Source organism: Vitis riparia, chromosome 5, assembly GCF_004353265.1.
Source record: "Vitis riparia cultivar Riparia Gloire de Montpellier isolate 1030 chromosome 5, EGFV_Vit.rip_1.0, whole genome shotgun sequence".
Classification (NCBI taxonomy): Eukaryota; Viridiplantae; Streptophyta; class Magnoliopsida; order Vitales; family Vitaceae; genus Vitis; species Vitis riparia.
Window position 1 is genome coordinate 163812 of NC_048435.1, and position 14499 is coordinate 178310.

General features: G+C 34.3%; 2 protein-coding genes across 2 annotated transcripts; both read left to right on the forward strand.

Annotated features, from left to right (window-relative positions):
* Positions 1-4978: 4978 nt before the first annotated feature.
* LOC117913992 (protein FAM136A-like) lies at positions 4979-11157 on the forward strand. The gene is made up of 3 exons (XM_034829143.1): positions 4979-5181; positions 5703-5840; positions 10280-11157. Exons 1-3 carry the CDS (start codon positions 5053-5055, stop codon positions 10460-10462), a joined length of 450 nt encoding a protein of 149 aa, XP_034685034.1. The 5' UTR covers positions 4979-5052; the 3' UTR covers positions 10463-11157.
* Positions 11158-11682: 525 nt separating this feature from the next.
* LOC117914104 (methylecgonone reductase-like) lies at positions 11683-14305 on the forward strand. The gene is made up of 5 exons (XM_034829290.1): positions 11683-12261; positions 12436-12806; positions 12933-13176; positions 13265-13444; positions 13872-14305. The coding sequence occupies exons 1-5, from the start codon at positions 12070-12072 to the stop codon at positions 14094-14096; spliced, it is 1212 nt and encodes a 403-aa protein (XP_034685181.1). The 5' UTR covers positions 11683-12069; the 3' UTR covers positions 14097-14305.
* Positions 14306-14499: the final 194 nt, after the last annotated feature.

A 14499-nucleotide genomic window follows, 5' to 3' on the forward strand; every position in this document is an offset into this window, starting at 1 on the left:
GTTGTTCAGTCTGGATCGCATAGTCTAAATCTATACATCTAAGTAAAATAGTAATATGTTCTTTCCACTTTTCGAAGTTAGTGCCATTAAGCATTGGAATGTTGTTTATGTTGGCAGATATAACGGAAACATTAACTATATGCAAAATAAAATAATAAGCTCACAATAAATAACAATGTCATTTGCTTTAAGCATGTAAGAATTAACTACATGTATACATATGACATAAAAGCAATAAGGACTCTTATAATATACCTAACACAACATTGATATTTAGTCTTTGGACAAAAATAACAATTTGTAAATGGTGCTATTATAAAAATAAAAAAATAAAAAGTAGTTAATAAATACTAATAACAAATCTTGCCAATAATATGCCTATCTTTGGATTGACTTATTGCATGCGTGAACATCACCAAAATATCACATATTTACTACCACAAGTGTCAAAAATCTAGCCAAGAATAACCTTCCTTTGGGCCAATTATTTTATCCATAGATTTAAATACTACACATAGAATTCCAAAATAAAATCTACATACTTCAAGATAAATAAATTTACATAATAGAGGTCACTTTGGTGACATATAATTTCAATTTAATTTATATTGAAATATTGGATTTTAAACGTGCAATTTTTTTTTTCGGTCAACGATCAAAGTCAATGGTCCACTGGATCGGTCAAACAGGTTGGTCAAAGGTCCAATTGGGTCGATCAAATGGGTCAATCAAAGATCCAACTAGATCAGTCAAACAGGTTAGTAAAAGGTCTGGCCCTATCCATTACTTGACCCAACTTAAATAGACTTGAGTCCAACAATCCAAATGACCCAATATAATGACTCAGACCTAATGTCCAAATGACCCTATTAAAAGACTTATGTCTATGTCCAATGTCCAAATGACCTTATGAATTAAAATATTTAAGCCCAATGTTCAAGTGACCTTATTAAAAGACTTATAAAAAAAGTAACAAGATAATGACGAAAAAAATGTCATTATCACCCAACCACTTCATTTTTATCCCCAAAATGATAAAAAAAAAAAAAAAAAAAAAAACACTTATATTTATCTCAAAAAATATGCAAAAAAATCCGAGAAAAGATATTTTCTGATAAAAATATTGATATTTATTGGAAAAATAATTTATAAAAATTATTTTCAACAAAAATTTGGGGAATCTAGATTATAGAAAGTTTTTCTTACAACCAAACACAAAAAAAAAAAAAAAAAAAATGGTGGATGAATGAATGAAATTAGATTAAAAAAAACTTCATCCACCATGAAACAACTTTAATTAAAACCTAATAGATTTAACAAGAGTGGCTCTGATACCATTTGTTAGAAAATTACAAATCATACACCAAAATCTCATATTAAATCCATAGGATAATAATATTGGAAGACATTCTCGAATTTATTGAAATTATGTACTTGAGTTTTGTCTTCCACGTCTAAAATGAGTATTGCAACCTTGAAATTACTCATTGATGGGATGTGAATAATTAACAATTTTTTTTTATCTCCTCTTGTTTAGATTGGAGACCATACCCCTTATTATTTTATTTTATTTATTGGTCCATCATTAATAAATAAAATAAAATTGACCTCTACACATTGCAAAACTCATACAGTTTATATATAGAGAGAGATGCTTTAAAGGCCCATTATTAACTTAATTGATCATATTTAATTAGGCCCCAATATAAGATATCTTAATGTACAATGTGTTAATATGTAGGCCCATAATCACTAAAATATCCAACAAGACTAACCAATGACAAACTTAGTGAGGTTTCGAAAGTTTGATTAGTTTTTCCTATTGATTTGCCACTTCCCAAGAAAAAAGTTGACCTATTTCTCCACCAATCAAAGTTTGATAGGAATAAACTATGAAAGTAGGCCTCATATTCAAGAAAAAAACATTCTATCCTATAAACTAAGAAAACAAGTGCAAGAGGAACCATGGTCATGGTTTTAGTTGATCCTCCTAGCCCTCACCTTCAAACCTATAGGTACTTAAAAGGGCTCATAGTAGTCACCATTCGATATTGTGGAATCTTAAGATCACCAAATCCAATCTCAAGAAGGTCACACACCAAAAGTTAGATTATGTGACAATTGTAAGATTTAATAAAAATAATATCACAATTAAATAGCAAGTAAATAAAAGAAAGAGAGAAAAAAAAATTGCAAACAATGATGTAACATGACGTGGGAGAGTCTGAGCTAAATCCATAACCTCAAGCTTCAAATCAATCCCTAGAATAATCTACATTGTTATATCACATGCAAAAAGTATTTCAATCAATACATTAAGTTGAATTTAATACTAATCACTATTGATTTTCATTAAATGAATATTAAAAGGTTTTTATATTAAAATTGGGCATGAATTGATCATCAAATAGAAATTGCAATTGAACTAATCGATCTTTAACCAATTGTTAGTAATAAATGTTCCTACAAATAACCATTAGAAGACAAACAAACTAATTTGTTGGTCATTCAATCGATTGCTAGATCTTCTCTCAATTTATATGGTGTAACCATTGCTAAAACATCATTTTTCTAGAGAATTTTAGCGTTGGCAACAAGTCAACTACTAAAGTCATCATTTTTCAAAAAACAACATTTTGAGGTTCCCAAGTAGTTCGCAAATATAAACCTCTACTTCTCCATTAATTTTGAAAGCTACTTGAGTTTAAAACTGTTTTAAATAATTCATCTGTACGCACAAATTTCGTAAATTTTGGTCCTGCAAAAATTAGCAAAACAAAATAGGAAAATAATACGAACAAAATATTTATTGAAATTAAAAATATATTGTGGGTACAATCTCAAAAAAATAATATTCTTTTCAAAAGAATATTTTCCCTCTTGTTCTTTTGCCTTGATCACACTTTGGAAGACGACGATGACGCTTTCTTGATTTCGAAGATCAATCGAGGGCCACAAGTGGCTTATTCCCGAATGACCTTGTTGAATTGTGAAGAACGTGACAGTTCTTTTGTCGTTTACCGAACTTGTAGGGAGATTTGATGAAGTTCTTTTTTTTGTCGTGAAGTCATTTTTCCCTTATGAAACTACCTTTGGATTTTCTCCTTAGAATTTTCATTTCTGGATTTTTTTTTTTAATTTCTAAATTTCTTCCCCTCTTAAGACACCTTTATTTATAGGTGAAGATAGAGAATTTGAATTTCAAAATCCCGAATTTTAGTTTCTTAATTCAAGGGATTTAATTCCTTGATTTTAACAAATTTTCTTATTATTATTATTATTATCCTTTTTATAGTTGGAGATTAGGGAAACTTATCCATTTATATATATATATATATTTAAATTTATTCATTTTGAAGACCAAATTAGTGGTAATTTAATCTACTAATTTTTTTTATTTATGTCTACATCTTTTTTTTTTTCAAAATTCTTGAATTAGTACTATGAAAAATAATTATTGTTGTGAAAAATACAATGTGAAGAAGCTTTTGCTCTAGACCTAGATAATAAGCAAATTCTTATGCTACAATGAACTATTTCTTTAAAATATCATTCAAGCTTTTTATTTTTCCCTAATAATTTACATTTTGTTCTTAAACACCCACAAAAACCGAGATAAATGATTAAAAACTCAAATCATTTATTTTTCCATCATTTATACGCGCGCACACACATGTATACCTACCTTTTTTTCTTCTTTTTTACTAATTATAATGTGTTTTTTTTATTTCTTGTCTTATCCTTTTATCATTACCTCATATTTTTTATAACTCATTTTGTTATTTTTTTTTTTACATAATTAAATTCTAGAAATATTTGTGTCAAGACTCAAAAGTAACAAAAATAATTTTTTATAACAAAAATAATTTTCACTTGGAAAGAGAAACCTCATTTTTTAAAAATTATTTTCACGCCCATTTAGAATCACTTCATAGAAGTCAAAAGTTTTAAGCTCAATAAGAGCTTTTATATTTAGTTGACAAATTTAGTTCAAAGAGTTTATGACTTTAAAGATAACTTAATATGAAAGTTAGGAAAATGTTGTTTTTTTTTCTAAAAATTTCATTTAAAATTTTTTAATACTGTTATTACCCTTTAAAATTTATGGTTTTGGTTTTAACTTTAACTTTTAGTTAAAGCAAAAAATAGAAAGTTATTCTAATTTGTGATTTCTTTAAAGGCCATATTTCAAATTTAAAGTGAAAGTTATTTTTTTGAATGAAAGATTTTCTTAATACCATAAAATCTATACAGATAAATTTTAAGAATTTGCAAATACTTTTTATATTGTTAATTATTTTTTGAAATTTAAATATTAGTCCATTTTGGTGTTCCCAATTTGAATTGAATTGGACAAAAAAGTGTAACTAGACAATTAATTTTTTTTCATTTGCGTAAAATTGGCATAAAATTCTTGTGTTTGTATCCAATACAAGTTCAACCTAAGAAGAAATCATAATTCACATCTACTCAAAGCCCAACATAACCTGACTTATAATCCAAGTTGTTTAGTCCAAACTTAATCCAAACATTTTCCCCAATTTGAGTTAAAATCAAGTTAGCCTACTGAGGTTGCTTGGGATCGTTAGGGTTCCCCTAAGGGGGCAAAAACAATAAAATGTTTATCACATATTAATAAATCAAAATAAAGTTTGTCTATGGAAAAATTATATTTTAGGAGTAATAAATTATATCCGTTAATTTCATCAACATAGATCCACCAATCTAATGTAAGAAGAATTTATAAAAAATAAATTAGTTAATTTTCATAAATAAGAAGTTAGTTCATCGGTTTATATATATATATATATATAACCCAAATTCAATTCAATTTAGCTCTTTTTCTGGGCAAGCCCAACCCAAATGACAAAAGAGGCTACCCCAACCCACTCAAAATTGGGTTGGGTACAGAATGGATTGGGTTTAACCACCTTACGTTCCTTCTGTTTTGAGTTTAAATATGAATGGTACCTCCATCGTAAGGGTCACCGAAAACCCTTAAACCCTAAGTCCGGGAAAGCCCTAAAACCCTAAGTCCAGGAAAAGAGAGAAATGAATCACATAGCTGCTGCTGAAGAGCAACTTGTTTCGGAGAGATTGAGGCGAAAATTGAATGAAATTAACTTAGCCGCTCAAGCCCAACTCTCTGGTGTTCAAGATCATGTCAATTTCACTCTACAGGTGTCTCTCTATCTTTATATATTGTTTCTTTGATTCCCATTTTCCCCCTCTGTTTGGTTGCTGAGAAATCCAATGTCAAGCAAAAAAAGTAAAAGTTGTTGATATTTGGGCTCTGTTTGACTGCCGAGAAGATCTAGAAAAATGAAAAAAAAAAAATAAAATTGGAATTTGAGTCTTAATTGAACTGAGTAAACCGAAACCTGCTGATCCACCCCATTGGGTTCATTGAGGTGGGTATTTGGTTTTTTAGAAATTTTTTCCTTTTCCTCTGTTTTATGGGCAACCAAACTGAGGGTTTTCAATTCTGTTGTTGGTCTACCAAAAAAATGAAAAACTGAAACTCAACTAATTTAAATAATTGTTTCAGACTCTCGGGTCTTAAACAATGAAAAATGTGATATCCAAAATATTAACTTCCTTTTACTTTTTGAATATTTGACCACTTGTTATTGTCTCTTGTGATTCCATATTGTTCTTCATGTGTATAAGTTTGTCTGAAATCTGAATGAGACTGCTTGCAGCAAGCATACTTCAAATGCGCATACGAGTGCTTCGATAGGAAAAGAAAGCAAGAAGAAATAAGCAACTGTGTTGAACATTGCAGTGTTCCAGTTGTTAATGCTCAAGCTCTGGTTGAGAATGAGATGGCTAAATTTCAAGTAAGCTGCCTTTTGTTTGTTTGTTTTGTTTTGTTTTTTTGTATAAGTTCTCTGTTTACTCTTTGCTTGGGTGCAAAGAAAACCAAGGAAAATGAAATAAAGTTTTGAATTCTTATAATTAACGTTGTTTTAGATAAAATATTCACCTTGGCGTGGTTAAGCAAGGTGCTAGTCTCAGGCTATCAAACAAAGATTTTTGGTTTGCATGGCTGCCTCACGAGCCGGTTTTAGATATCTTGATTAAAACTATCCCTCTGAAAAAAGTTGTCCCAGGTAAAATTTGTCAAATGAAATCTGATTATTGCTATCAGCCCCATTGTTGTTGTGTTTGCCCAGTAATGTAAAGGTCTACTATGTGCCTGTTAGAAGAAAAAAGCATGCTAGGTTTTCTGTGATTATATGTGGTTGGTAATCATCCAATCATTGGGGTTTCTCTACTATGTGAGATTTTAAAGCAAACACCATCCCCTTGGGATTGGTGAAATCTACTAGAGTTATGGTAGTAAACTCTAATTGCTTGGTTCTCTTTTGGTTTAAAAAGAAAATGTCTAGAGAACTCGGTTTCTTTTCATACAAGTAAAGGTGGTAATCTGTCCTGTTCTTTGGCCTTAACATTTTATTCTTCAGAATGGACTGATCAGTGAATGCCTTCAATTCCACTTTGACTTCAGTTTTTAGTTACTTGGTCTCCATTCCATGCATGTGTTCCCAGCCTTCTTTCAACCCGGGCCTTCTGATGATTAATAAATATGGGAACTCACTTCCAGCCATAACCTCTCCAGATCTTTAAAGGTGCCCTGAGTTTTTTACAAATCTTAGCCTTGGAAAGTGAGGAACACTCTGTTTTGCAAATGTCTCCTGGTATGACTCTTGATATTCTAATCTATGGAGAAACTGAGACTAAATTGAATAAGTGGAGGACCAATAGATAGAGATGGTTGATTGAATCAGCCTTTGGATTACACTGAATATACCTCTCAAAGATGATCCACTTTTGAGGTGCCAAGATATCAGTGATCAGGATGTTAGCTTAGTTTAGCTTTCAATGGAATTTTTAATTGTTTAGTTGTGAAGATTCTACCTATCATTATTCACCAACAGTTTGTACTATAATCGTTATGTATCTCTTCCTGTCTTTCCCCATTAGAGAAAAACTGCCCAACCACATGACATTCAGTTGACTCTTTCTAGAAGCTAGCATTTGATGAGTGTTTTGGTTGTTAATTGTGTCAATTTAGAAAATGACCTCTATTTTAGACTGAAATTTGGATGAATAAATGTTTTCTTCAGGTACTGATAGTAAATTATGATTACTTGATTGATGTCTTGCTGGAGATAATCTAGAGACTTTTTTGGCTCTCAAATGAGAGAGTTTTCTTTTTACAGGTGATCATCTAGTTTCCTTTGGTGGTCTCCAATAAGGAAATATTCTCACATACCACACAACATTTCTATATTCGGTATTTAGTGGGTTTTCTCTGCATTGATTGGGGAGACTCTCCTAGGGTGGCACGATTCTTTTGTAGGTAGAAGGCAAAAGAAGGCTTGAAGAGTCACTTCTTTATGTATTTTTTGGACTATTTGAAAGGAAAGAAACCAAAGAGATTTTGAAAGTAGGGAAATGTCAAATCAAAGACTCAAAAGTGATTTCCTTAACAATCTATCTCTGTGGATTAGGTGTATATAGATGGAGAGGCTATGCCTTTGGTCAATTTTATAGATTGATTGGGTTCTTGATGGGGAGGGAGTATTTTTTGTTTTGCCTTTTGGTGCTCATTGTATACATCCTGTGTCCTTGTGCTAGTTGTGCTCTTTAATACATTCTCTTATTTATCAAAAAAATAAAAAAATAAAAAGAACACACAAATGAATACCCATACCTGACTTAGCCCCTCCCCATATAATCACCAAAATCTAACAAGTAAATATTCTGGCAACCCGCATAACATTTAGACCAACCAAACAAAAAATTGAAGATAAAATTTTTCAATTACTAATTTGAGCTTTCAAGATTTTCAAAAGTTCTATTACATTGGTTCTTAATGCATTAGGACAAGCAAAGTGACGCCATCCTCCAAAGTTTAGTCACTTGTGTCCCACAATCTACCATGCTAACACAGTGAAAACTCTTTAACTGACTGAGCCATTACCTAGGCAATCCTCAAAAGGCAAAACAATAGAATCTATAAAAGTTAAGTTTTCCGACAGTGGATGAAAAGGTCATTTGTTGTTTCCTTATTGCCTTTACGCAAACAACACCGATTCACTAGAGAGCAATCCCTCTTCATCAACTGCTTCATCGTTTGAATTTTCTCTCATAGTGCTTCCAGAACAAATAAAGTAAAAAATACTACCTTTAAGCAAGCTCTTGAACCCTACACCTTCTCTGTGGGAAACATCAAGGAACCTCTCTTGGCAGAAAGTTTACAATAGGGCTTAATAAAAAAGGCTTGTTATTTACACATTATCACATCATTCTTAGAATTGCCCATTGAGCCTTACCAATTCCATAATATATATGAAAGCCTCAACATTTGTCACTCCCAATCATGGAAATTCCCTAAAAAACAGGACTCCACCCACCAAAACCACCTTTGTCATCCCACACATCTACTATCAAAGCATCCCTTTGAGAAATGAGCATGAGAGAAAGAGTCTTTAAGAGGAGAGTAACCACACCAATGATCTAACCAAAATTTAGTTCTTTGATCAATACCCACTTGAAATTTGATACTAGGAGAGAAGCCTTCACACCTTTTACTAATAGCTTTCCAAATCTCAAGCACCAAACCCCATCCAACCCTCCAAATTTCCTTACAATAATCTACTTTCAAAGACACTCCCTCTCTTTGATAAATCTTATTAATAGCCACTTGAATTCACCTAATACTTCCCCTTTGACTCCCCAAATTTCCCCCACTTGAATCTTGATCCTAGAAGATAAGTCTTCCTACTTTCTTCTAATAGCTTTCTAGAGACCCACTCCAACTCCATAGCTTTCCCTATCCTTTTGTGAGCACCAATCCCCTGCTCATTCCCCAAATTTGCCTACAATAATCCATCTTCAGGCTCGCCCTCTCTTTGGTAAATCTTTATAACCACTTCCCTAAAAGGGCCGATTCAAAATTGAAAGCTCTCTTAACCCCAATATTCCATTCTCTTCACTCAAACTAATAATATCCTAATTAACCAAGTGGTACTTCCTTTCCAAAGAACCATCTTCCCTCAAGAAGTTATGCTGTATTCTTTCCAACTTTAAGCACACCATTGTGGGGATAGCAAAAAAAATAAATAAATCATGAAATAGATGGGCAAGCTGAATAGAGAGAGTGCTCTTAATAAGATTAAATCTTCCACCCTTTGGGAGATATTGTCTCTTTCAAGAAGGGAACCTCTGTTTTCCCTATTTTATTGCATTTACCGTTTTCCCTATATGGTGTGTCATGGGTGCTTCTCTCTTTGGTCAGAAAGATGCTATTAGGATGACATGACTCTTTCGTGGGTAAAAAACAGAAAAAGGCGTGGTGGGCTGCTCCCTTGTGCTTATTTTGGACAATTTAGAAGGAAAGAAACAATAGGTTGTTGAAAATGAGGAGCATTCTTCTCAAGGGCTAAAACACTCGTTTCTTTGTAATATTTGGGCTTGGTCTAAGTTGTTTATAGTTTAGGTCCTCCTATAGTAGTAGATTTTGTTGAATGGTTGGGCTCTTTTTGAGGGGGTGGTTGTTTTTTGTTGCCCCTCTTTTCTTTTGGCGGCATTTTTAAGTGTCCAATGTACACTTCCTGTGTACTTTTGGGGCGCACTGTTGGCATTTCTTTTCATAATATTCTCTTACTTTACCCATTAAAAAAAAAAAAAAAAAAAAAAAAAAGGAAGAGGACCTCTGTTGAATCCTCTCCTTAACAGAATTCCACACTGAACAAGTCTTCCCCCTTAAAACAATCTTGGTTGACTTCCATGCCAATGAAGTGGGAAACTTTTGTTATAATAATGATAATAACATTTTATTACAAACATTAAAAAGTAACAACCAATCACCCATATCTAAGTCTTAAGAAACAGCATTGAAACCAGGCACTCCTCTAGACAATCTCATGTAGCCATAAAGTTCTGACATTGGTATTTACAAAGTCCAAGGGATTGTTCCTGGTGCATTGTTTTCCTCCACCTAACACTTAAAAGGGTAAACACATACAGAGTTTTTAACATTGGTATTGGCACAATACTGAGGTCTTGCGTGACAATTCATTTCCTCCCTCTATCCACACCCCTCTCCCTCTGCCCCACGCACATGCACCAACGTATATAAGCATCTAGATTCTTACCAAATCACATCATCGTCATCCCCCAATTCTTTCTTGAGCAAATCCCAAGTTAATTTCAAATTAATCTCAAGTACAGATACAGATTGTTCAAACATTTTGTTTGATGGATGTAGGAAAGGTTGAACAGATCATTGATGGTCTGCCAGGACAAGTTTGAGTCAGCCAAGCTCCAACAGATCAGAACTGATGCCATGAAGGATATGGAGTCATGTGTCGATCAGTCAATTCAAGAAAGCATCAAGACACTGCCACATGTTGTTGCAAGATTGAAGACTTCCCTCTCCATCAATGAATAAGCTAAAAGGGTTACTTTCATATTCTTTATTGATGGAAAACAGTGAAAGACCTTGAATTTCTTATCTGCAGTCTCTTAAGGCCTGAAGAAAAGAAATTTTGGCTACCAAATGCAATTTGTTTTGTAACAATAAGAATTTGCCTATGTTATACTGGCGATCAGAGGGATTTGCAGAGATTCTGAATTAAAAATTTTAAAATATAACAGCTATTACTTTAAATTCTGTGTTGATTACTATTCAACGAAGAGGTTATGAGATCAAAGTCAATTTTTTATTTTTATAAAGCTTTCAAAGTCACATATTAAGATTTGGCTGTTTGGCTTTCTGCTAGGGAAAAAATTTGAAGGATGTATGTCATAGAGAGTTATTGGTGCACAACTTTCACAGTTGAGAATCCAGTTCCTGCATCTACTGAGTTAATGAATTTTGCCCAGGAACCACACTGCAGAGCTGCACGATTCTTAGAAGTTGCTCTAAGACAATTTCACACAAACTCCAGTTTGAAGTAGACTTCAATGTTCAATTAATCTTTTTAGCACTTGGCTGTTTCATTTGATTAAGGCTTACCATAGGTTTTAACCATTGAACATACACCTATTTTGAGGTTTTACTATCCTGGATTTATATCTGGAACATACACCCATCCCATTTGTGGGGGGCTTTTGCTCAAATTTTCATTTATGCCAATACTCCAATTATCTTTTTCTTTTGTTTCCTGATTTTGACCCTTACAAACACTAATGTCAGCCTCTCGGGGCTCGCTAAAATCTTGCGATCTACGAGATCATGGTGTTTGGGAATCAAGTTTTTTCTTCTTGCAAAATAACTTCCTATCGATAAGAATGAAACTCTCATAGGTAAATAATCATCACCAAACTCTGATCATGTTTGTACAGAACTACTGATCCTGACATGGAAAGAGATTTCACCTATTCCATTGATTTTAGTTTTTACCATCCCGATCATTTCTCAGCAATCGTTTTGTTGCAAACCTAGCAATTCTTGGCTTTAAGATTTGAAAGAAATAGTACAAGGGGATCGATTACTCAGAAGTTAATTTCCTGTTCAATTTCCAATACATGTTAAACTTGTTTTAGAAAATGAGATGATGGAAATGCAAGAGAAAAATGATTTGATAAACTGGTTACCAAATTGAAAATTTTAATATATGTGGAATAATTCTCTGATTGTAGGCCCTGTATAATGGGGTTGATCCTCAATTATCACATGTCTTCCCTAAGTTGGAGCTCAACAAAGGTGGGAAGAGAACAAATCCCAGAAGTGTCTCTGAGTTCTGGCCAAAGGATGCCATTGATAGGCATGACCACTCCCACAACCTCACCATCTCACCTCCATCTTTTTAGCCATTTTGACACTGCTTCTCCCGATGGTTCGGAAGAGCCCCTTGGCCAAGCTGTGGCATAAGCTACAGAGAGAGAGGCCTCATGCGATGAAATGTGAATGGAGGAAAGACAACCAGCCTGACCTCGTTCTTTCAGCCCGCAAGAACACACTCCAATAATTAACTATAAAACTTTCACTTGTATATGTACATATTTATCATCTGAATTGACTGAAATTAATAGTGCCAAGCTTTTGTTATATGTATGGTTTGTTGTTTTCTGAATATGAAGGAAGCTGGGAATGGAGTACGTGGATCTTTATCTGGTGCATTGGCCTGTGACGTCGATAAAAACAATTATCATGTCCATTTCTCGCTGCATGCCCACTTGGGCCGGCAAAAGGAACTCATGATGCTTCTTCGAACCCTAACGGGAACAGAAGGAGTTTCCTATGTTGTAAGTCTATTCCAAGTCTATTCCTGTAGGAAACTTTAGTTAATCAGGTATATATATTGTTATAAAACTAAAGGTCTAACCAAGGGTATATTAAGGAAATTTATAAAAGGAATTTTTACATCATATTAGATTGGTGATGCAATAAATTCTTTTATTGAAAAATCAAGTCTGCAGGCAGTATATATGGAGAGACCCTTTGTAGTGTTCACATTTCTGCGCCAAGTTCTCCTCACAAAGATGGAAATCCCAGAAGTATTACTGAGCTCTGGCCAAAAAATGCCACTGCTAGGCATGGGAACAGCAACCTTTCCCCTCCCACCGCCTCACCAAGTCACCTCCATCCTTGTGGATGCCATCGAGGTGGGTTACCGCCACTTTGACAGTGCTGCTGTCTATGCTTCTGAAGAGCCTCTTGGCCGAGCAGTGACTGAGGCTATAGAGCGAGGTCTCATCAAGAGCCGAAGTGAATTGTTCATCACTTCAAAGCTATGGTGCACTGACAACCACCCTGACCTCGTTCTTCCAGCCCTCAAGAACACACTCCAGTAATTAACTATGATATCCATCACTTGTGTGTTTGTGTATATATACATATTTATCAGCTGAATTCATTGAAATTTTAATAGTGTTGAGTTTTTGTTATTTGTATTGGTTGTTTTCTGCATATGAAGGAAGCTGGGAATGGAATATGTAGATCTTTATCTGGTGCATTGGCCTGTGAGGTTGAGGAAAGAAGTTCCAATCTTTGAGTTTTCAGGGGAGGATGTTATTCCCTGGGACATGAAAGGAACATGGGCAGCCATGGAAGAGTGCTGCAGATTGGGCCTAGCCAGATCTATTGGTGTAAGCAACTTCAGTTCCAAAAAGCTCTCCCAGCTTCTCCAACATGCTACCATTCCTCCTGCTGTTAATCAGGTACACAAACAGGGATGTTCTATGGCATATATGCATTGCCACAGTTGGGTCACTTACAGGTGGTGATGAAACTGAATATATGTCTCAGGTGGAGATGAACCCAGCATGGCATCAGGTGAAATTGAGGGGGTTCTGCAAGGAGAAGGGGATTCATGTGACTGCATGGTCTCCACTGGGAGCAAATGGAGCCTTTTGGGGTTCCCTTTCTGTGGTGGATAATCCAATTTTGAAAGAAATCTCTACTGCAAAAGGGAAGAGCTTGGCACAGGTAGAATGTTACTCTTCGTTAAACCATAATTCTTTGATTGCTTTTGGTTACGTATGGAAGAATGACTTCAAAATGGCAGGCCCTACCATACAAATGTTTCATTCCCTTGGAGATTAGTCTTTAAAATTAATGTGTTTCTGTCGAATGTCTTAATTTAAGATAAATTTGTCCTAGTGTTGTTTGGTTTTAACACAAGAAAACTCAAAGACAAACAATTCTCAATGTCCATTCCTCCCAGGAGGCCGGCCAACTCATGATGCTTCTTCAACTTTTAATAGGAGTTTCTCTTTCTTACATGAATCAAACAGGGTTCAAGTTCTTATAAAATGAAAGATATTCAGACATGGTTACTAAAAAGTCCCTCCAAAGAAGCTTATCAAAAACTTAAAAAGGAATTATGAATAAGATATATGCTGGATGTGTGCAGGTTGCGTTGAGATGGTTGCACCAGCAAGGAGTTAGCATTGTAGTTAAGAGCTTCAATAAGGAGAGGATGAAGGAAAATCTTAAAATCTTTGATTGGGAACTCACGGACAATGAACTAGCCAAGATCAAGCAGATCCTGCAACACAGGGGTTGCCCAGGACAGAGTTTCGTTCATCATGATGGACCTTATAAGTCATTGGAGGAGCTTTGGGACGATGATGCCTGAAAATTTCAAGTGCAGTCAATAGCACGGTGACAATAAATAGACCTTGTTCATCAAGTGCTGGCTATAAACAAAGGGAACGCTCTTATATTGTGTAATTCATAATTGGCCATATACTATTTGGAGGCCATCATTGTCCTTTATAGCTTTAAAAGATTTGAATGATTTTTGTGAATACCATTTCGAAGGTGATCATTGTCTTTTCAAAATTATCTCTTCGTATTCTTTTCTCTATCTGTTCCACTAATTCTCTCTCCAATCACCCCCCAAAATTCACTTTTTCTGTTCACTCTCTTTTATCCTATATAGAACACATTGAATTTAGCCAAGTGGATCATCATGTTATCCAAAAACCCAGGTACATGGTGCTATTGTAAGGCCAGAAATGCACCTACTTCAGTGAGAG

What these genes read in the sequence shown, in the direction of transcription:
- LOC117913992 (XM_034829143.1), top strand. Translation starts at nt 5,053, where the DNA reads ATGAATCACATAGCTGCTGCTGAAGAGCAACTTGTTTCGGAGAGATTG. An exon ending in ATGTCAATTTCACTCTACAG is followed by an intron (nt 5,182 to 5,702) that starts GTGTCTCTCTAT and finishes GACTGCTTGCAG; the next exon opens with CAAGCATACTTCAAATGCGC. An exon ending in ATGAGATGGCTAAATTTCAA is followed by an intron (nt 5,841 to 10,279) that starts GTAAGCTGCCTT and finishes TGATGGATGTAG; the next exon opens with GAAAGGTTGAACAGATCATT.
- LOC117914104 (XM_034829290.1), top strand. Translation starts at nt 12,070, where the DNA reads ATGGTTTGTTGTTTTCTGAATATGAAGGAAGCTGGGAATGGAGTACGT. An exon ending in GCCCTCAAGAACACACTCCA is followed by an intron (nt 12,807 to 12,932) that starts GTAATTAACTAT and finishes CTGCATATGAAG; the next exon opens with GAAGCTGGGAATGGAATATG. An exon ending in AAGGGAAGAGCTTGGCACAG is followed by an intron (nt 13,445 to 13,871) that starts GTAGAATGTTAC and finishes GGATGTGTGCAG; the next exon opens with GTTGCGTTGAGATGGTTGCA.